Source organism: Salarias fasciatus, chromosome 10, assembly GCF_902148845.1.
Source record: "Salarias fasciatus chromosome 10, fSalaFa1.1, whole genome shotgun sequence".
NCBI lineage: Eukaryota > Metazoa > Chordata > Actinopteri > Blenniiformes > Blenniidae > Salarias > Salarias fasciatus.
The window spans coordinates 9955604-9976586 of NC_043754.1; the positions used below are offsets into that span (position 1 = coordinate 9955604).

Genomic DNA, 20983 nt, shown 5'->3' on the forward strand with positions numbered 1-20983 from the left:
AATTGCAAAGTGAAAGATCAAACTGATGTACCAGCACAGTTTCAGTATGAAGACAGCTTGAGACGGAGACACTTGTCTTATCTGTCCCACGCTTAGCAGAGAGCTAGCTCCACATTTGACCCTGTGTGTGCCATGATTAACTAGACATCCGGGCTGTGTGGATGGAAGATGGCGACACTTATCCTCCCTGCTGAATGGTTCAAAAACTGGGAAAAATCAGGAAAACAAGAGTTGTGAGTGCATTTTTAATCCACCCTTATGTTGAACGTTAGGGTTATTTTTCAGCTATTCGCTCATAACGTTAAGTGTGGGGATATTAAGGGGATAATATCCAAATATCAGGCCGGTCTTTCACGAGTGGTTGCGGTAGCTAACAAGCTAGCAAGCTAAAGAAAAAAACAGTTCTAAGTGGTTGGCTAACGCGAAACAAAGGTGATTGTGAATTATATAATCGGGAATATTTCATTTTTCGTAAGACGTGTGCATTATTAAATGAAATTCACACTTGCTAGTTCGCCAGCGCTAGCAGTATATTAGCCCTGCCGTTCATTTGTAAACATAATGGCTATCAAAGCTAAGCTAGTTAGCATCCATGTAGCGCCTAACGCTTTAGCGTCACGTCGTTATAATTCGCTTTCTAAGTCCAACAAATCACATAAACGACGAGCCACCAATACATTTAAACATTCGGTTGACAAGCAGTAGTGCAGAGTAGCATTTGAAGTTAGTCGTGTGAAAAAAAACAATGCGTAGTAATCATGTGGAGGGAAACGAGTCTTGACATTTTGTTAAAGCACATTAGCCGGACCGCTAGCTGCCGCGTCGCTTGGATGTTTTCTTACCAAAGCATGGACGTAGTAAGCGTTAATTATGATCATGAGCGATGTAGACTAATGTAATGCTCTTCCTCCCCAGTAAAACATGACCATGATGGGAGCTATGGTCAATAACTTCGGTGCAACTCTCCGTTTAAGTCACTGACGCTATGTAGCGATTGTTAATTTGCGTATGAAATCGGTTGTATGCAAGTGAGATTAGCTAACAAACGGTCGGAGCTTATAGCTGGTCTGCTGTTTCCACGCGTAATTATGCATTCGTGCTAGCCAGATACCCTTGATTATGAGCATCATTTTGACCCCCAACGTTAACAATGTTCCAGCCACTGTACACCAGCACCTTAGCACATCTGCAGTTTGGTCCTGATTTTTAGTGTTGAGCTGCGACCTGAGAGGGAGAACTTGCTGAGAGTGTCTGTGGTCGTTCAGGCAGAGACACAATAGGTTCAGACTGGGTACGAGCTGTGAGGCCTTCAAATTCCGAGATCGGCCTGCAGGGAGATGCTCAAACTTCAGCTCTGTTTGCCTCTGTTAGTAGCTCAGAGCTACATTCGGTTCAGAGCTACATTCAATGTAGTCCCAAGGAGTTTGGAGTCAATTTATACACTGGAGATGGCATCATGTGCAGTGTCTATCTTTTTTATCTGTCACATTGATTGGTGTCTAACTTCGTGCTAATAAGGTCTACATTATTATTACACAACCAGTGCATTTATGTTGTCACTGATGATGTCTCATTCACATAATTTGCTTTGTAAATGAACTATTTTTACTTCAGATTGTGCTAAGTTGACCTGAAAGCCTAATTATAAGCATCCCAGTCTGATTGTATTTGATTTTAACCACTCTGTCTTCTATAATTTTCCTCCATATGTTGTCATCAGGTAATATTTCAGTCTTTGATATTCCTTCAGCCTGTGTGCCTCTGATCACAAAAGAAGGAAAATGATTCAGAATATTTTTTTTTTGTTCTGAATGGGGTATAATTTCATAGGAATGAGGTTCTTCATACCATTCATTCCAAAAAAATGGCTTTTACAGGCACAGTGTTGTTTGGAGTTACAGTACATATATTAAAATAAAGTTGCAAGACTGTAACTTCAGAATTCAGTGTGTTTGCATAGTTTTGTGCCGCTGTAGAACTGTACAAACCAGTATTTCTGATGTTTATGTGTAATGATTTTGAATATCGTCTTGTTTGTAGCGTTCAACTCTGCAAAGACCTAACAGAGAAAACAGATCATGGGAGTCAAATTCGAGGTGAGTTGAGAATGACCTTACTGTTGTCTCTGTAGGTGCAGTAAAGCCTCCAGGTTCCACAAACGCATCTTTTATTTTTTCATGTTAAATATTTGCCACATTCTGGGGGAACCCCTTGATAATTGTCAGATGTTAAGTTTCTTCACTGCTGTACCGAAGTCCTTCAGCTTTGTGCTTTAGCCTTGTGTCGATTGATTTTCAGATTTTTTTTTGTTTCACAGATTATATCGATTTTAAGTCAGATGTGCATTGTTGACTTGTCTCTGCAGAGATACAGGCTGCCTTGTACGAGCTCTGCCACCAGGTTGTGCAGGGAAACCTGAAGTTGGATCTTGTCGTCGGTGTCCTTGGGGACATGATGGTAAATGAGCTTTGTATTTCGTTTGCTTTTTCCCTCCAAATTAAACGATGGCAACTATTCCAATGCGCTTAAAACCTGACACACTTTTAATTTGTTCTACAATTTTGTCACTCCATGTGATTATTTTTGATGATATTCTTGGGTTTGAGAGCTTGCTGGGATCAGACATAGGTGCAGTTAGAAGATCAGAGCTTTAGTGGTTTTGTAGCTCTTTTTGAAATATAGGAAAGCATTGGCTCTGTAATATATGTGAGGAGGGCAGAAATATCTCTATTCAGCTACTGATAGGGAGAGAATTCAGTGTTGGGATGTTCTTCTTTAAGCAACCATTCATTTTGTTTGTCCATTTTTTGCTTCCAGGACCTCAGAGACGACATGCCATCAGTTTTAGCAGATGTGTTCAGTATACTCGGTAAGTTTCAGTGTTCTCCATAAAAATATGATATGACTGTAGCTTTTCCTGTTCATTGTCAGTCTTGTACATATTATTTGTTGCCTACAGATTTAGAGACTGGTGCACTGGAAGAAAAAAACAAGCGTGACCACTATACACAATTGGTTGGAGCTTGTTTGGTAAGAATGTTGTGGTTTTTGTTTTTTGTTTTTTCCTACTAACAAAATCCATCACTCTGGTGAACCATTTACGCTATGATACAATACAAGCTGACAAGATTTTCCACATCACAATTTAGTTTGAATTAAGCATTTGTGTTTTCCCTTCAGTTTTTTGTCCCTGAGGCCATCCTAAAGGAGAGGCTGGATCCAGAAACCCTCGAGTCCCTCGGACTCATCAAACAAGCCCACCAGTTCAATCAGAAGATTGTAAAAATCAAGACAAAACTTTTGTAAGTACAGATGTGGACATCCACTGATATATATCCATGAGTTGTGCGACCTTCTTTTTATTCGATATGTAACTTTCTCTTCAGTTACAAGCAGCAGAAGTTCAACTTGCTAAGGGAAGAAAATGAGGGCTACGCTAAACTGATCACTGAGCTGGGACAAGACCTGTCAGGCAACATCACCAGCCACATCGTCTTGGAGAGCATCAAATCCCTAATAGGTAACTCATAAGTCTTTTTTTAAAGTCTAGATTTGTCAGTTAAATATTGTATGAGGTTTCATTTTCCAGGGATCTCTAGAAAAGTTAAATGTGTGGAATGTTTTTTTACTAGTTGAATTGACTCTCGTACTTAATGTCAGTATGAGGATATTCAAAAGAGCATCTTGGTATTACATAGCAGCTGATTCCATCACATCCCACGTTTCTGTTTCACTGAAACAAATGGTTGTAATTTGACAAGTCAAAGCAGAAGCTGAGATGTTCTGTTTGTTGTCAAATAACTTTTTTTTTTCCTCAATCAACTGCTCCTTTGCATAGTGATCTCAGAAGTATTGTCACTCAAAATTATGTAAATATGTTGTTTCTTTCCAGCTTTAGTTGTGTTGAATTGATTTTATTGATTTGCTTCTTTGTTGGTCCTGATTAATCATCGGTTCTGTTTGCCAACAGGATGCTTCAACCTAGACCCTAACCGTGTCTTGGACATAATCTTGGAGGTATACGAGAGTCGATCTGACCAAGATGACTTCTTCCTGTCCCTCATCAAATCCTATATGTGTGAGCCTCTCACACTTTGCCACATTTTGGGCTTCAAGTTCAAATTTTACCAGGTAAAAATATCGATGTCTCCACAGTTTGAGCATTCATAAATAGGCTAAACCAATTGATATATTTGATAATGTTTCTTAGTGATGTACTGTGTGCTTTGTAAGTTTAATCCTAACAAATGAACATTTTTACCACCTACTTTCCGTCAGGATGTAATGAATTATTTTTCTTCATTCAGGAACCCAATGAGGAAACCCCCAAGTCACTTTACCACATTGCTGCTGCTTTGCTTCACCATAACTTGATAGAGCTGGAGGATCTCTACATACATGTAAGAAACGGGTCTCCATCATAGTTCAGAATTGGAACTGTGAATCCTTAAAGTCAAAATTACAAGATACTGTTCTCACGGTGGGAATCTTTGTTGCCTTTGTGCTGTTTCCAGCTCATGCCACTAGATGCCGCTATTGTGGAGGAACACAAAAATGAGATCTCGGAGGCCAAGCAGATTGCTCGCAAGCTGGTGATGGTCGTGCTGCCTTCTGACAAGAATGAAGACAAAGAAAAGGAGAAGGACAAGGAAGAGGAAAAGAATGACAAGGTATTGAACCGCTGGTGTGTTTGGTTGCCTTTGTGGAAGTGTGTAACCTCAGTACGCATTTTATTTGCATGGCAGGAATTTCTGCAGCCGGTTTTACATTTCTGTAAAACACAGCTGTTCAGCATGTGGTTTGTTTACGTCTCTGGATCCGATGTTAAAAATGCCAGTGTGAACTGTTTCAGACCAGAGAATCACACCACACAGGTCAACATTGCTTTCCAGGAAAATTGTAAATCTAAGCTCTGTGATCACTATACTGGCACTTTTTTTTATTCCAAAATAGCAGTTACTATGGCAATATTATCAGTCTCATTTGATATGCTAGTTTTCTCACTGAATGAATGGGGATGTTTTTTTTGTTTTTTTTTTTTTAATTGAATGGCAGCTTTGTGTATTTTTCCTCATTTGCCCTTTCAATGAGTGGTGGTGAACTTTGGCATATTTCAATAGCACACAGTCATCCGGTAATTGTTGTTGTTTTGTGCCTAAAGCCACCTGATAACCAGAAGCTCGGACTCCTGGAAGCCCTGCTTAGGATTGGAGACTGGCTCCACGCCCAGAGTATTATGGACCAGATGCCTTCTTTCTACGCTACTTCGCACAAGCCCATTGCACTGGCGCTTTGCCAGCTTGTGCACCTGACTGTGGAGCCTCTCTACAGAAGGTGCTGATTTCCATGTTTCACTGACTGCCCACAATGTGTAATTAGGCCCAAAAGCATGCTCAACTACCTTTAATTTCCCAGTTTGATGTCCTATCCATCCCAACAGTTCATGCTTCAGACGAAAAAACGAGAAGGAAGTCTGACTGTAATTTACTGTCTCTTCAGGGCTGGCGTTCCGAAAGGGGCACGGGGATGTGTAATGCATCCACTGAGAAACAAGCGAGCCCCTCAGCCTGCTGAGAACTTTGAGGACTTGCGCAGGGACATATTCAGCATGCTCGGCTACCTGGGCCCTCACCTCTCCCATGACCCCATCCTTTTCGCCAAGATTGTGCGTTTAGGCAAGGCCTTTATGAAAGAGGTCGGTGAAAACTGGACACTTCATTATGACGCCATCGCTGAAATAATTTAACCTTTGCATAATGCTTTTGTTTTTTGTTTTTTGCTTCTTAGTACCAAAGTGATGGAAACTCTGAGGTCAGAGACAAGATGGTGAGTAAAAGAGTTGCTCAGCAAATCTGTGCATCATTGCTCTAAAATTATTTGTGAAACTTGAGCTTTGTCTCGGTGGTTTAATTCCCCTCAATAACCATGCGATTGTTGTGTGTTGGTTGCAGGAAACACTGTTGAGTTGTTTCCTGAGTGTTGCAGACCAGGTGCTACTACCCTCCCTCAGTCTGATGGAGTGTAATGCTTGCATGTCTGAGGAACTGTGGGGGCTCTTCAAACTCTTTCCCTACTATCACAGGTGAGACACACACACACACACACACACACACACACACACACACACACACACACACACACACGCTCCCCGTGACGCTGTGTAATTGAGTCGTCAGTTAGTAAACCCTCAGGCATCGCTCCAGGATAGTGTTTACTTGCTGGAAAGGGAAGAGAAGCACACACAATTAAACTCAAATCTTCAAACCACACTTGGTTTTGCAGAATGAATTCTGATTTTTTTTATTTTATTTTTATTTTTTTCTCCAAGACAAACCCAAATCCCAAGTGCTACGATAGTTTTATTTTTCAAACATTTGATTGGACATTTTGGCACATGCACACTTGAGTAATGACACTCTGCTTTCCCAAGTGTTGTAACTCATTTCAATTCTGGTTGTTTTGTCATTTTGTCGCAGTTAATAATACAGTTTTCAAGGCACAGAAACAGAACATAGAAACACTTTGAAGTTTAGCTCATTTTATTCCTCAGTAAACTGTGTTGACACTGTCAAGGAAAAGATCTGATGGAAAGTGGAGTCCGCTTGGGACTGAGACTCATTAATTTGTACAGTGGGTTGCTCATTAAACCAAATCCACAGATGCAGCTTGAGATTTTTTAAGAACCATTTAAAAAGTAAGCAAAGCAAATAGGGAAGTAAGTTACGCTGGCAAACATCCACACAGGTAAAGTTTTCACAAAGCCAGACTAGAACGCAGCTGTTTGACTATTCCTGTATGGCTTCGGCTTCACACCGTGACATATTTATGCAGCTTGCTGTGAGAGTTGGGATTTCTACTAACTGTGTTTTTATTTTTTATTTTTTTCCTTTTTATTTGTTCTAACCCGCTAGATTTGCCAGTGTGTAAAAGCGGTGGAAAGACAAAGCTTCAGTTTCACTGCCGTTTCTCTCTTTGTGCTCCCAAAGGTACCGGTTATATGGGCAATGGAAAAATGAGACTTACTCCAGCCATCCGCTGTTGGTTAAAGTCAAAGCTCAGACTGTGGAAAGAGCCAAATATATTATGAAGTAAGTCACTTTGCAGAGCATAATGCAGTTTAATGGTGCAGTCATGTTTTACTGTATTCTGCTGGTTTTTCTTGCTGCTCCACCCAAACACCAAGGCAACCTTTGTGTTGTTACAAGGTCTGTGCTCCCATTGTGTCCATGTGTTCTTTTCTCTCACCGTTATTTAAATTGACAAAAGCATTTCAAGTAAATCTTTCTAATAGGACAGTTTAACATGGACATCTTGAAGATTTAAAACTGAGCTTAGTTTGTTGCAGGAATTATTTCTGCCATTGTGGCAAAAAAAATGATTCTAGACGTCTCTTTTATCTTAAGCTGACAACCATAGCTGTTGTGAAGCTTACAGAAGTGATGGTCTTTGATTACAGCAAAGATTGTGTCTTCTCACGAGTTTCATCTGCTTTTTTCTGTCTTGTGCTTTTCTGTTCTCTTCCTCTCCAGGCGGTTGACCAAAGAGAATGTGAAACAATCTGGAAGGCAGATTGGCAAACTGAGCCATAGCAATCCCACCATCCTCTTTGATTATGTAAGTTTAGTTTTCACTGTGTACTTTCTTGCCACTTGAGTTAGAAACCTTAAAGCATAAGCCAGTTGTGGATTTTATCAGAAAGGACACAGCATTCAGTTTTGTTGTACAGCACTCACTTTAAGGCTGACAAGTTAAGTTTTGGCATCAACCTCATCATCATCTGAATCCCATCTTCAGATATTGTCTGTTGGAGCTGATTTGTTAAGTCTTATTTCTGCTGTTCAGGTTTGATCAGGTTCAGGATGAAGTCAGTCGCTGGTGTTGGTGATGTTTAATGCATGCCCTGTTGTTCTGTGTGTCAGATGCTCTCCCAGATCCAGTGGTACGACAACCTCATCGTTCCAGTGGTGGACTCTTTGAAATACCTCACATCTCTCAACTACGACGTGTTGGCCTGTATCCTGCTATTCTGTTTCTCATTTCATTATGAGGCCTGTGGCCTCCAGTTGCCCCCCCCCCCAAAAAAAAAAAATCCACCTTCTGTGTGTATCTGGGTTGTTCCTCTTGACTCTATCTTCAGATTGCATCATCGAAGCACTTGCCAACCCCGAGAAGGAGAAGATGAAGCATGACGACACCACCATCTCCTCATGGCTTCAGAGTATGTGGCTTCACACTCAGACACATTCATTTGCATGCAAAAGGGGGGGGAATGGCGTTTGATGTTTTAATGAGTGTCTCATGTACACCTGTTCCTCTTATGAACTCAGGCCTGGCAAGTCTGTGTGGAGCCGTGTTCAGAAAGTACCCCATTGAGCTGGCCGGCCTCCTTCAGTATGTCACCAACCAGCTCAAAGCAGGAAAGAGGTAAATAGCTGCATAACGGCTTCAGAGAAACTAAAAGACTGACGGGTTTCCGGAGTTTGTTGTCTTTGAGCATCATTTAGGATGAGTTATCTTTATGTTCTTCTGAAGTCACGCTAATTACGGTGATCATCAACAAAAGGATCTTATGTATTCTTTTTTTTAAATAAGAACAAAATACTGCCATGGAAACGTATCACTGTGAAGACACACACAGTGTGTCAACGACATTTGAAATTATGAAAACAAATGGTGCTAGTTAGACCACATGTAAAGCATGATGTATTGTGCACTTCTTTTAGCCTGTTTTCCTTTGCATCAGAATGTGTTTCTCTTCCTTCAGCTTTGACCTGCTGATCCTGAAGGAGGTGGTGCAGAAAATGGCTGGCATTGAGATTACAGATGAGATGACCTCGGAGCAACTGGAAGCGATGACGGGAGGGGAGCAGCTCAAAGCTGAGGTCTGTGCAGTGTCCTCGACCACAATTCTCACTGTCCCATCGCTCGAGTCGCTGTCATAATGAACTGAACTCGGTTCACAGGGAGGCTACTTTGGGCAGATCAGGAACACAAAAAAGTCATCGCAGCGACTGAAGGACGCTCTGCTCGACCACGAGCTCGCATTGCCACTGTGTCTCCTCATGGCTCAGCAGCGAAACGGCGTGGTGTTCTTGGAGGGAGGAGAGAAACATCTCAAACTTGTTGGCCACCTTTATGACCAGGTAATAATTCACTCAATTTATATTATTTTATCAGGTGAATGATGCCTCTGCATCTGATTTATTTATGAATTTCAAAGTGGAAACTGTTTCATCACGGAATCAGAAAGTTATCCATGCAGAAGTAATGGTTTCCCTTCTTGCAGTGTCATGACACATTGGTGCAGTTTGGTGGCTTTCTGGCCTCCAACCTCAGCACAGAGGATTATATCAAGCGGGTCCCCTCCATCGACATCCTTTGTAACCAGTTCCACACTCCACATGATGCTGCCTTCTTTCTGTCTCGGCCAATGTATGCCCATCAGATTTTGGTAAGTGTGTTCTTCTTAATTTTTTTTCTCTTTGCTGCTTTTTAAAAGCTTTAATCCAGAATAAAGGAACGCGTTAAAGTTGCCGAACAAATTCTTATGAACGATGTGAACTGTGTTTGAGATATTATTTGTATTTGATTCTTACAGCTTTAAAATCTTATAATAATCCTGAAAAGAGTAGAATTTTCAGATAAATGATCAACTGGATGCTTTCTCTCAACAGTCCAAGTACGATGAGCTGAAGAAGGCAGAAAAAGGCAATCGGCAGCAACAGAAGGCACACAAGTATGTGGCAGCCTGTGAACAGGTGATGGCGCCAGTGCACGAGGCTGTGATATCGCTCCACCCAGCCAGGGTCTGGGATGACCTCCGCCCTCAGTTCTACGCCACCTTCTGGTCGCTAACCATGTACGATTTGGCCGTGCCGCAGTCTGCCTACGACCGTGAGGTCAATAAGCTAAAGGCCCAGATCAAAGCCATCGAGGAAAACCCCGAGATAGTGAGTAGTCGGATGATCATCACCAAACACACACACACACACTCTCTCACATGCCTCCATGTAACTGGAAGGTTTTTTTTCAACTGTACGATTCTTCTAAGTCTAAGAGTGTAAAGCAGCGAGAGAATCTGTAGAAGAATTTCTGTGAGAAGGCATGTCATCACCACAGTAATAAGTGAAATATCTCAGGTCTGTAATTGTGGCGTGCCTTGTGATTTCTGTTTATTGCAGCCATTGAATAAGAAAAAGAAGGAGAAGGAACGTTGCACGGCCCTGCAGGAGAAACTCCAAGAGGAGGAGAAGAAGCAGTTGGAGCACGTACAAAGAGTTCTGCACCGGCTCAAACTGGAGAAGGACAACTGGTTGTTGGCCAGTAAGTATCAGTGTTGCCCCAGTTAAGTGTTCATGCCGCCTTTGGCATTTCTGTTTATAGTTGAAAAAAGAATAAAAGGGCTGAAATGTTTGTGACATTTTGTTTTAATACATTTGATAAGCTGAAATGCATAGTTTGGAGATGTTTGACATCATAATATTAACAACAAATACTCTACCTCGTGGTAAAGGGAGACATCTATAGAAATCTCAAGCCAGCACTGTCTAAATGCAGATCGAACGCCCTTTGTTGTTATGCTATTGTTACTAATGGAAATTTGAATGAATCTCCACAGAGTCCACGAAGAATGAGACCATTACAAAGTTCCTGCAGCTCTGTCTGTTCCCTCGCTGCATCTTCTCGTCCATCGATGCCGTGTACTGCGCCCGCTTCGTTGAGCTGGTCCACCAGCAGAAGACACCCAACTTCTGCACCCTGCTGTGCTACGACAGAGTGAGCGTTTTACGTGTTTGCTTAGACCTCACACACGAAAAACTGAAGTGGGATGCCTTATAACTGCTGACATATTCAGATGTTTTTATAAGACTCAGTCCTACAGAACAAAAGTAAATTACGGTTTTAAATTGTGTGCGTTTATTCAACTCTTTTGTTCCTTGTGATATTTACATTACATTAGGCAGTTTAACCCTAACGCTCACTCTTGTGTTGCTCGCCAGGTGTTTTCTGCGACCATTTACACCGTGGCCAGCTGTACGGAGAACGAGTCCCACAGATACGGACGCTTCCTCTGCTGCATGTTGGAGACGGTGACCCGCTGGCACAGTGATCGCGCCATCTATGAGAAGGTGTCCAGTCCTACTTGCTCGCGTTACCCAAAATATCGATTCAGTTCTAACGACTTGTGTGAAAATTACCTGCGTATGAATCTCTCTGTTAAGGATAAGGATAAGGTGCTTTATTGGTCATTATACAGTGAATGTGCAACGAAATTTGTCCTCTGCATTTAACCCATCCATCAATGCTGTTATTGTGTGTTCACAGGAGTGTGTCAATTACCCCGGCTTCCTGACCATCTTCAGAGCCACGGGCTTTGACGGAGGAAACAAAGCAGATCAGCTAGATTATGAGAACTTCAGGCATGTGGTGCATAAATGGCACTACATGCTGACTAAAGTAAGCCGCCCCCATTGTCTTTATATTTTCTTCACAGTTCCTTTTACCTAAATACAACAAAAGCACTGGAGAGTGAGTTTTCATGTTTAATAATTTTTGATTGCTGCTCCAAACAGGCTTCGGTTCACTGCCTGGAAACGGGAGATTACACCCACATCAGGAACATTCTGATTGTGCTCACCAAGATCCTGCCGTGCTACCCGAAGGTCCTGAACCTGGGCCAAGCGCTGGAGTGCCGTGTCCACAAGATCTGCCTTGAGGAGAAGGATAAGAGACCAGATCTCTATGCCTTAGCAATGGGGTAACACAGCATTGTGTGCTGTTCAGCTCTATGAGGAGCATACAGTTAACATCTTTTCTGTGACATGTGGGATTAACATGGAAATGTGGGAACAATTTAGAAAGAATAGTATCTGTTCACACTGACATAATACTTTCCTGTTTTTTTTTTTGTTTTTTTTTTCAGGAAATAGGATTGTTATCATTACACACATTTATATCAATTTGGAAGATATTTTTAGCTGTAGTGTGAATGTGGTTATTACTTAGTTTATTGCATCATGTAACAGTATTCCAACAGTACCACCATTCACAATTTCACAATGTCTGTAAAGCCAGGTAGCCAGCCTGATAGTTTCTGTATTGGAACAAAATCAGGCATTAGTCAAACAATCGCACGAGTGTCCACACTTCTGCGCCTATCAGTCAACAGGTCGGCAGCGTAGAAAGCAAACACAGCATGTTATCAGAGCTCAGTTATGTGTTTTTCTCCCTGTGAACTCTCAGACCTTTGCACTGTGTGACACTCAGAAGTTCTTTTGAGGCTTTGCCCGTGCTTCTTTGCAAACCCTTTATGCGTCTTGCAGTTATTCAGGTCGCTTGAAAAGCCAGAAGGTTCACATGGTTCCAGAGAATGAGTTTCACCACAAGGAACAGCCAGCGCGCACCACGCCTGCCAGTCAGCAGAACGGCCCCGGCAGCACCGGCAAGCCCGCCACCAGCACCAGCAAGATGGAGGAGGGGACATCGGAGGACGGCGGTGAGTGATATTACAATATTACGAACCACCCACTGTGGATAGAGCATGTTGCTTTTATTTATTTTTTAAGCCATGGACATAAAATACAAATCGAGGCCCTAAAATGAAATCGGTGTGGTTTTTAAATCCTCCTGATTGTTGTTTATGCAGACCGGGGAAAGGATAAATCTCAGGGGACTACAAAACCAGTGAACAAAGCCAACAGTGCAGCAGCCAAAGTGACCACCAGCAACGGGAATGGTGCTCTCAACAGGTGCGTTATCCCATAATTCTAACATCTGTTAGAATTATGGTCATAAAACCACTCAAGATTTATTTTTTTTTTTTTTGATGGAGGTTTTTCTAAAAGTTGCCTGCTACTTTTCAGCACCAAAACTGTTAAAGATCGGGACGACAAAGAAAAGAGTGGGAAGGAGAAAAAAGAGAAAAAGGAGAAGACACCAGGCGGCATCTCCGATACAAAGGCAGAGAACAGACGAGAGAAGCAGAGAGATGAGAGAGCAGGGAAGGAGGAGCGAATGCCGCGTGAGGGTAAGGAGAAGACCCCAAAGGCAGATCGGGAAAAGCTGAAGTCAGAGGAGAAGAGCATCAAAGACGACAAGGCCAAAGCCGGAAACGGGGAGCCAATGGAACCGTCCAGGGAGCGTGACGCCATCAAGGAGTCCAAGAGCAAGGAGAAAGGCGACAGGAATGCTATGCCGGGGTCCCTCAAGTCACCAGGCTCGAGATCCGAGTCCGCTGAATCTGAGAGGGGTGAGTCTGAGCGCCGTACGGCTCAGTAAATGCAGCTCCAACACTGAGAACTCATTTTCCCAAACGTGGATAAGTGCAGAACATCTAAATAAGTTCCCCCACTTGTCCTTGCAGATCATAAAAGACGAAAGCTCGACAGCCACTCTTCCCCGTCCCACTCCTCATCTGTAAAGGTTAGTATGGCTTGAGGAAGGCTGTGCCCGTTTCTTCTCTATCTGCCGGAGAGTTCCCTGCCGTTGCACATTCCAGCAGCCCCGAAGATCAAGAGGAGCTGTCCTACACGCAGGCATCGGCGTCTGGAAAAGCCCAACTACCCCCACGCTAGTTGGGAGGAATTCCATGGACATCAGCATATTGTTTTGCAGAATTGGGAGAAACCTCTCAAGGACTTAGCCAAGAAAATATTGTATATATTGAGTATTTTCATATTGAAATATTTACCTATTTTCATAGTAATGGAAGCAGTCAGTGTGCCTTGAGAAGAAAGTTTTTTTTTTTTTTTTTTTTTTTTTTTCCCCCCCCCCCCTTGAGCCTTTCAGTATTCCGTGTGGAGTTTTTGATTTTTTGAGAATAATCACCTGATGTAAAGTGGCTTGCCAACTCAAGAGCTCTTCAAAGGCAAAGATTTTTTTTTTCACTTTTGATTCCTCCCCCCCCCCCTCATCGGGAGCAGTTTCACCACTTGAGGTGGTGCCCAAGATTTTTTATTCCCCCCCCCCCCCCCCCCCCAGTTTTTCAAGCGACAAATATTTTCTGTTTTGAAGCGATGGAAAAGTGTTGTGCTCCTCCCTCAACGTCCCCGGATGCAGCGCAGAGATGGATGGCATCCAGCACGCCCGTCTGCAGCCGGGGCTCTCTGCTGCATCTGAGTCATTGGCGCCTCTTCTGTCCCCACCCGTTAAATCGGCCTGCACGCAGTCTCCACGTCACGCCACGCGTGTCCAGCCAACCCTCCCGGCTCGCCGCAACGCCGTCCTCACGAGCCGCCATCAGCATCTACAGTCACACCTACCTCCTGGCAAGCGTTTTGTGGGAGACCGGCGCCCGCCAGCGTTTCCAGATCGACGGAGGAAACGAATGTTGCCGCTTCCAGTCAGCCAAAAATGCAGAGGGAAAATAAGGCCTGCCCCCACAGAGAGTGAGCGAGAGAGCGGGCGGCGCCTGGATCGTCGGGAGTGTCGCCCAGAGTGTCGGGAGCTTGTGATAGGTGTATAAGTTACCCTTCCACCAGAGAGATAGGCTCCATGTGTCTTATCCATTCCTGAACTGTAAGTGACAGCAACAGTTACGTATGTAGGGCTACAGTCAAGCACATCAGATTTGTCATAAACACACACACACACACACACACACACACACACACGCAAATGCAGCAGAGACAGCACACACATAGGCACATGCATACACATCATTTACAGCACTTGCACTTTAAACATTGAAACACCAGCTGTGCTGTAGGACTTCTCTATTCTGCTGCCTGAAATTACAGACTTGTCTTTAATATTAAGACTAGCAGTTATTTCATACGAGCTCAGGACTTTTCTATTCCAGTATTGACATTCCAGATGTTGAGCCCATGAACTCTCCTCTCTGTAATAACCTTGTCAAAGCCTCAGTCCCTGAAGGTCAGAGACGAAGGGAGAAGTGCGCTGTTGGTCCGGCCAGCCTCGACAACCCCAACCCCACCCCTTCTTCCAACTCTCTACTGCTGTCTGACAACCTCCTCCCAATTCCCCACCCCCTCCCAGCTCATCTGTCATCTCCATTCATCCCTACAGGACAATAGCATCGAACCCAAGGAGTCCACATCCAAGGTTTGAACTGATTCTGCTATTCGCTCTTTTCTCTAACGCTCTTTTCTTTGTTTACGTGAAAGAAAAAAACACATGAAATACTGACTGGAAACAGCTCGCAGTCATACTTTTACAAACTGCAGGTCATTATTTCTTCTTCTTTCGATGCCAAGTTTGTTTTTCTGATTCAGAATGACGGGTTCTGCAGGGACAGGGCAGGAAGTGTTTCATGGTTTTAGCACCACAATAAATTTCAAAAGCAACTATGAAGGCAAGTCACCAAGTCTCTTAAACATTTGTCTGGAATGAGTTGTGAGAATTTGCCCCAGGGTCTCCAACTGTAAGTTAGACACTAAAACTGTCCAGAGCCCAGTGTGTTGGAGTGTTTGCCTCCATAAAAAGCAGTGAAACCTAAATCTCCTCTTCTACCTTGTAAAATGGAAAATACCTCAAATATGATTTTTTTTTTTTTTTTTTTTTTTTTTTAAAGTAAGGAATTGAGCAACAAGGTTGCCACAGTATCATCAGAGGCAATGTGCTGGCTTTAAACCTGTCAAACTTTTGTCTATTTTAGTAAATTCAGGTCAGCCGGCCTGCTTTCATGCACACTGAAAAGCTGATCGTGCGCCAACATGATCCCTTGAATTATCTTATAAGTTCAATATTTAGATCACGGAGGTGAGGACAGTTATCTAACTTAATTCTTTTACCTCTGCACAGGCACTTCTCGGGTGAAGTGGAGAGGAATTTCCTGTTAAACGAAACGGAAACTCTCAGCAGACCCGATGCTAGGACAATAACAGGAAGGCTGTTATTCCACCACTTATGTGCTCCAAAAGATTTCCAATAATAGAATAAAACATGTACAACAGTGATTTTTTTTTTTCAGTGCATGTCAATATATAAGATCCAGTTATCACAGTTTTCTTGTTATATGTGGAGGGAATATAAACAATGTGTGTGTAAATGAGTTCAGTGTGAATTGTTGCGATAGCCCCAGCTTGTAAAGGCTTTCTGTTCAGGTTATTTTAGCGGTTTAATTTTTGTATTTCCAGTGTTAAAAAATGGGACTTGTAGTGTTTTTATAAGATCAGGTGTGAAGAGTCCAGCAAAACAACCCGCTGATGCTGGGAAATGGGTTGAGTCGTGTGAAGTTCGCAGGATGTAAAACCGAAAACATATAAAAACTGCTTATTTTTCTCTACATAACAAATTCTCGCTTGCTTGCTGTCAAGGTTATTCCAGTTAATCCGCAACACGCGGTACATTCAGTAACAAAAATCCTTCACAATAATTCAGGTACAAGCTGAAACGGTATACAAGGTTTTGCGTGAACGCCGGACGGCCGTGAGCCTCGGTGAAGTTTGATCACAGCCATCAGTCACATTTCCGTGTGAAAGTCTTTTTGTTTGTTTATTTTTTTTTTTTTTCATTTGTTTTGAAAGTTCCGGGACAGATCAAAACTGATTTACAGCGAGAACAAACGGGAAAAATGTCTTCATTAGAATTCTCCAACCTTCAAGCTGTTGCCAGTTGCAGACGCCGAATGCGTCCTCTTCGCCTGCTTGTGACACATTCAGCTAAAAGTGAAACGGTCTTATTATACAGGCCCGCGGGGAAATCCTGCCTCCATCAAAAGTGTTTGAATGTTGTTAAAACTGTTTTTCAGGAGGTGTTGACTCAACCGTATCGTCACGGTGTGTCTGATACTGTTGAGGTGAATCATCTCGATCAGTACGAGGTGCATTACGGTGGATGTGTATCCTGATTTCTAGAAGGTTCTGGATGTAATTGTATTCTGTATTTTATATAAGTCATGGTTAATCAGTATAAGAGGAGAGGAAAAAAAACACTTTTCAGCATGCTTTAGTAAGATGAGAGGAAGTTTTGTACATTATCGTTGCAGAAGCATCTTTTTAAGTGGAGTGTCTGCAACGAATGAGGCGTTTACTCCGAGTGATGCTGATTACATCCCAGGATCATCACGAGTTGAACACACTTTACTCTCTTTAGTGGAAAAGGTTGATCCTGGTTCTCCTTCTTTTCTAAAAAGACCTCTAATTTTCTCTCAAACACACTTCCCTCATTAAAGTGGATTATGGCCGCATATTTTTAATAGGCCCATTTTAGACTCTTAGAGGCATAATTTGGTGAACGATAGCCGAGTTTGTGTGTAGGCTGTGGAAATGAGGAGCAGGTGACTCAGTATTTCATCCCCTTCCCTGAGACGTAGCTCTCAAACAATAGAACCTGTAGAAATTAGTCTGAAACAGATTTAGTACGACGGTGATTTATAAGCTTTTTATCACAGTGACAATTACGTGTTCAATAGAGGTGAGATTTTCAGCAGCTTTCCTTTTTTTTTATATATATATATTTTACACATTGATGCAGGAAGACAGGTGGAAGGCGTCTTGTTTAAAACTTCATCTCATCAAACTAAATGATATTAACACTGTGAGGTAAATTTGTCCGTGGCCACTTCAGTCTGTTTGGTTCCCTTTCAGAACAACCAGCCTGAGCATCTGCTAACGGAGCTCTCAGGTCTCCGCTCTCCAGAGCGGACTGGACCTCTGTAGCCGCAAATTGAAACTAAAGAACTTTGCAGTTTTTTTTTTTTTTTTTTTTTTTTTTTTTTTTTGATTGATTGTATTTTCCCCTGACCTTTCTTCATCACCTGCTCAGACGCCTCTCTATGGTTCGCATCGACGGATCACTTCAGCTCGCGCGCCAGCTCTCAATCAACTCTGAGCCACTTCTCTCTCTTTTGTGCGGGAAACAATCAACATTTAGCAGCTCCGCTTACTTGTGAAAGCTTTCAATTTGGCCAGCGAGTTAAGAGCCACTACACAGTTGTTCCTGCATCGGTGAAGATCACTCTAATACCGTGTCTCATATTTTGTGAAGTTTGAGGCAGAGTCGAGGACACACACTGCAGATCGGTACAGTTTCGTCAATGTTTTGCGCTTTTTAGATCAGTACAGTTAAACGGTTACACACGGCAGCGATATCAACCCCTGATATAACCGTTTTGCTTGTTGTTCTCTTCATATGTAATTGTCTTTGCAGCACCACATCACCTACAATTCACTCTCGCGGTCCAAGAGCAGAGAGAGGGAGCTGGACAAGAAAGACTCAGAGATCATACAAGGCCGATCCAAAGAGAAGAAGGAAGAAAAGGATCGCAAAGAGAGGAAAAGAGTCAGTACTCTGAAAGCAAGGCACTCCTGAGAATTACAGCTGTAGGATCTGAGTCTGGACAAATTTGCATTAGTCTGAATAAAAATGTTAAAACTAAAAAGACATGCCACCAGAGTTCAAGTGTATTTTTGCAATCCAGAACACGATATGATGATGCTAAGTCATGTTATCGGCATTTCAGGAACACAACATCAATGATCGAGAGACGAGCCAAGAATCCAAACGCAGGAAGGACGAGAACGGCACCAGTAAGTCCTCCGGCCTCCAGAAATCCCAAGCACTTTCCCCAGAAGGAGAAAACAAAGCTCCAGGTTAATCTTCTCCTTCCAGATTCCTCCAAAAACAGCAAGAGCACAAGTCCTTCCAGTGACTCCCCGCTGTCGGTGGAGAAGGAGAAGAGCAAACGAAAATCATCCAGCAAGGAGAAGATGGAGTCTGTGAAAGCGGAGCGAACGTCCTCCGGGGGGAAAAAGGTGAGTTTCACTCAGCGCCGCCCCAAGTCCGGCTCTTAGCAGAAATGTGAGAAATAATGGGTTCACCTTGTATTTCAGGAGTCCAGACATGACAAAGAAAAGAAAGAGAAGAGGGACAGCAGCGGCGGGAAAGAGGAGAAAAAGCAATATCCTTACATGTAGACAGAGACTGTGTCGCTCGGCGGCAGTGGTTCGCGCTCTACGGTCTGCTCACTGAATCCCATCCAAAGCGGCGGAGGACACCTGCTCTGCGCCAATCCGTCATCCTGAGTTCACTCACTAAAATTTAGTGTCGCCACTTTGTGCCGGGTGCAGCTGCTCGCCGCTCCGAGTCTGTTTTCCATTACGGGGGAAATGACTTCCATTTCTATCCATTGTGTGTCACGAAGCGCACTGGAGATCCAATAAACGCCGCGGCGGATGTCACTCCGCAGCGAGACGCCAGCCAACGGGACCTGCTTGTAAACATAATTAGCACACTAATCCTCATGGTAGAAGTGTGGGACTTGTCTGATTCGAGCATTAAACCGTCGACTCATGTCTGTCCTGGATAAAGACCCTCCCTCTGATCCGGGGAGCCGGGCTGAGGATCCTTCCAGGACAGCTGTAATGTTCCACTTTCAGACAAGTTTTCACATTCTTGTTTTTTTCACCCCCTGGTTAAATGATGCGAGATGTCGATTCGAAGTCTGTACACCAGCTTCCGTTTAATTGATTCGTCATCAGAGTCCGACTGAAGCTGCTCCCAGATGATTTTCCACGTCCTGACAGAGCGCTGGCACGTCGGCGTCTCGCTGGGGTTAATTTTAGCATTTCCCTTAACAGGCACACTCATAAATCCTCTGACAAGCACAGATAATGTGCGTTAATCAGTGAGGGTAAGACCCGTTGGGCCTCCTCAGAACCCGCTCCTGAAAGCAGCCTCGTTCAGTGTCCGACGCGTTCTCGGTCCTCTTTGATCCTCGCGTGCCGCCGCTGCCGCTGCTGCAGAACTGGAGACGCTGTGCTTTTATCTGCGAGACATCTGCACCTCCATCTGTACTCCGTTGTTAACTCCAACTCCGATTTCTTTCTGCCTGGTGTTTTTGTTTTTGTTTTTTTCGCTGTCCTGTAAACTCCCGGCCCCGGTGTTGTAGTTCACCTCACAGACTTTCAAACCTTCACTTAAACCAGCTCGGATGTTTCGGTTCTTTTTTTTTTTTTTTCTTTTTTATTACTGACTATGGACACAATGTGCAGCCATATTCACAGTGTTATTGTTTTTACTACAGAAGAGGTCACTGTATGAAATGATCTCTTGGTAGCATCTGGTCATGGATTCAATACCCCCATGCTTGGAAAATGTGGATTTTTTTTTGTTTTGTTTTGTTTTTTGTACTTGGCCCAGCTTTGCTTTTTTTGCTCATTTTATTAGAGATAACATGCTTTCCATGCTCACTTACCTCAAATCCTTCTGAGATATTTAGATACCTTTTATTTATTTATCTCCGTCTTTTAATCCGAGTCAGACCGTAGATGTAAGTGAGGAAGCGTACAAAGGACCAGTTTGTAAATTGTGTACAATAATAAAGAGTGTAACATGAAATTCACATCATGTTATTTCTGTTTTTTTGTTTTTAAATTGATGTCCCATGCTGTTCTTTTGTGAGCTTTTTTTTTTTCGTTTTGTTTTCTGTTAATCAGGTTTTTACATAATTTATAAAAAAAAAAAAAAAAGTCAATTCAATCTTGATTCAAATGCAAAATTGTAAAGAAAAAAAAATCCTGAAACAATTCTGAGCTCAGTACTCCAAATGGAACTGCTTTGGAAAATGACATTTGGAGATTTTATCTGCTGTACTCAATGAGTGTAAGCTTTTTTTTTTTCCCTTCTTTTCATTTATTTTTTAAGACGAACCCCAATAAATAGTTTTCCTAGTGTGTCACTTTGATACAGTCTCCGACTCTTGTGTGTCTCATTCTCTTCTTGAAATGAAATAAACCATCCCGAAGATGAATATAAACCTGATTTTTATTAAGGAAATGTAATAAAATCCTTTGTACATGACCTCTCCACGGAGGCTCGTCGTGTTCATACATGCAACTCTCGGGGTTGAGGTACTGTTACAAATGAATTGGGGAAAAAAAGAAAGAAACTAAACTCAAACCGGATCACCCGTCGTAACCGAACCAGGGTCCATTTCGAGTTGCAGTTGGCTCAAACTTATCACCGAGTTCACATGCACTTTATCTGGGGAGAAAAAAAGGATGAGAGAGGCTGATAATAC

At 42.8% G+C, this 20983-nt stretch overlaps 2 protein-coding genes across 2 annotated transcripts in view; one reads left to right on the top strand and one right to left on the bottom strand.

Moving 5' to 3' along the window:
* Positions 1–108: 108 nt before the first annotated feature.
* thoc2 (THO complex 2) lies at positions 109–20647 on the top strand. Its single transcript, XM_030100300.1, has 37 exons — positions 109–233; positions 2041–2096; positions 2366–2457; positions 2818–2869; positions 2960–3030; positions 3181–3302; positions 3387–3520; positions 3971–4131; positions 4308–4400; positions 4515–4670; positions 5162–5334; positions 5500–5695; positions 5788–5826; positions 5952–6082; positions 6987–7088; positions 7530–7614; positions 7920–8013; positions 8138–8218; positions 8328–8424; positions 8765–8882; positions 8964–9143; positions 9287–9451; positions 9675–9950; positions 10182–10323; positions 10619–10776; positions 11001–11129; positions 11326–11457; positions 11574–11758; positions 12324–12496; positions 12647–12749; positions 12864–13249; positions 13364–13422; positions 15028–15063; positions 18112–18243; positions 18425–18491; positions 18574–18716; positions 18795–20647. The coding sequence occupies exons 1-37, from the start codon at positions 169–171 to the stop codon at positions 18876–18878; spliced, it is 4668 nt and encodes a 1555-aa protein (XP_029956160.1). The 5' UTR covers positions 109–168; the 3' UTR covers positions 18879–20647.
* LOC115394967 (glutamate receptor 3) overlaps positions 15727–20983 on the bottom strand; it is a 73529-nt gene continuing 68272 nt past the window's right edge. The window contains exon 16 of the transcript XR_003932211.1: positions 15727–15738. The gene's annotated coding sequence lies outside the window, so the exon portion shown is untranslated. The remainder of the gene's footprint in view (positions 15739–20983) is intronic.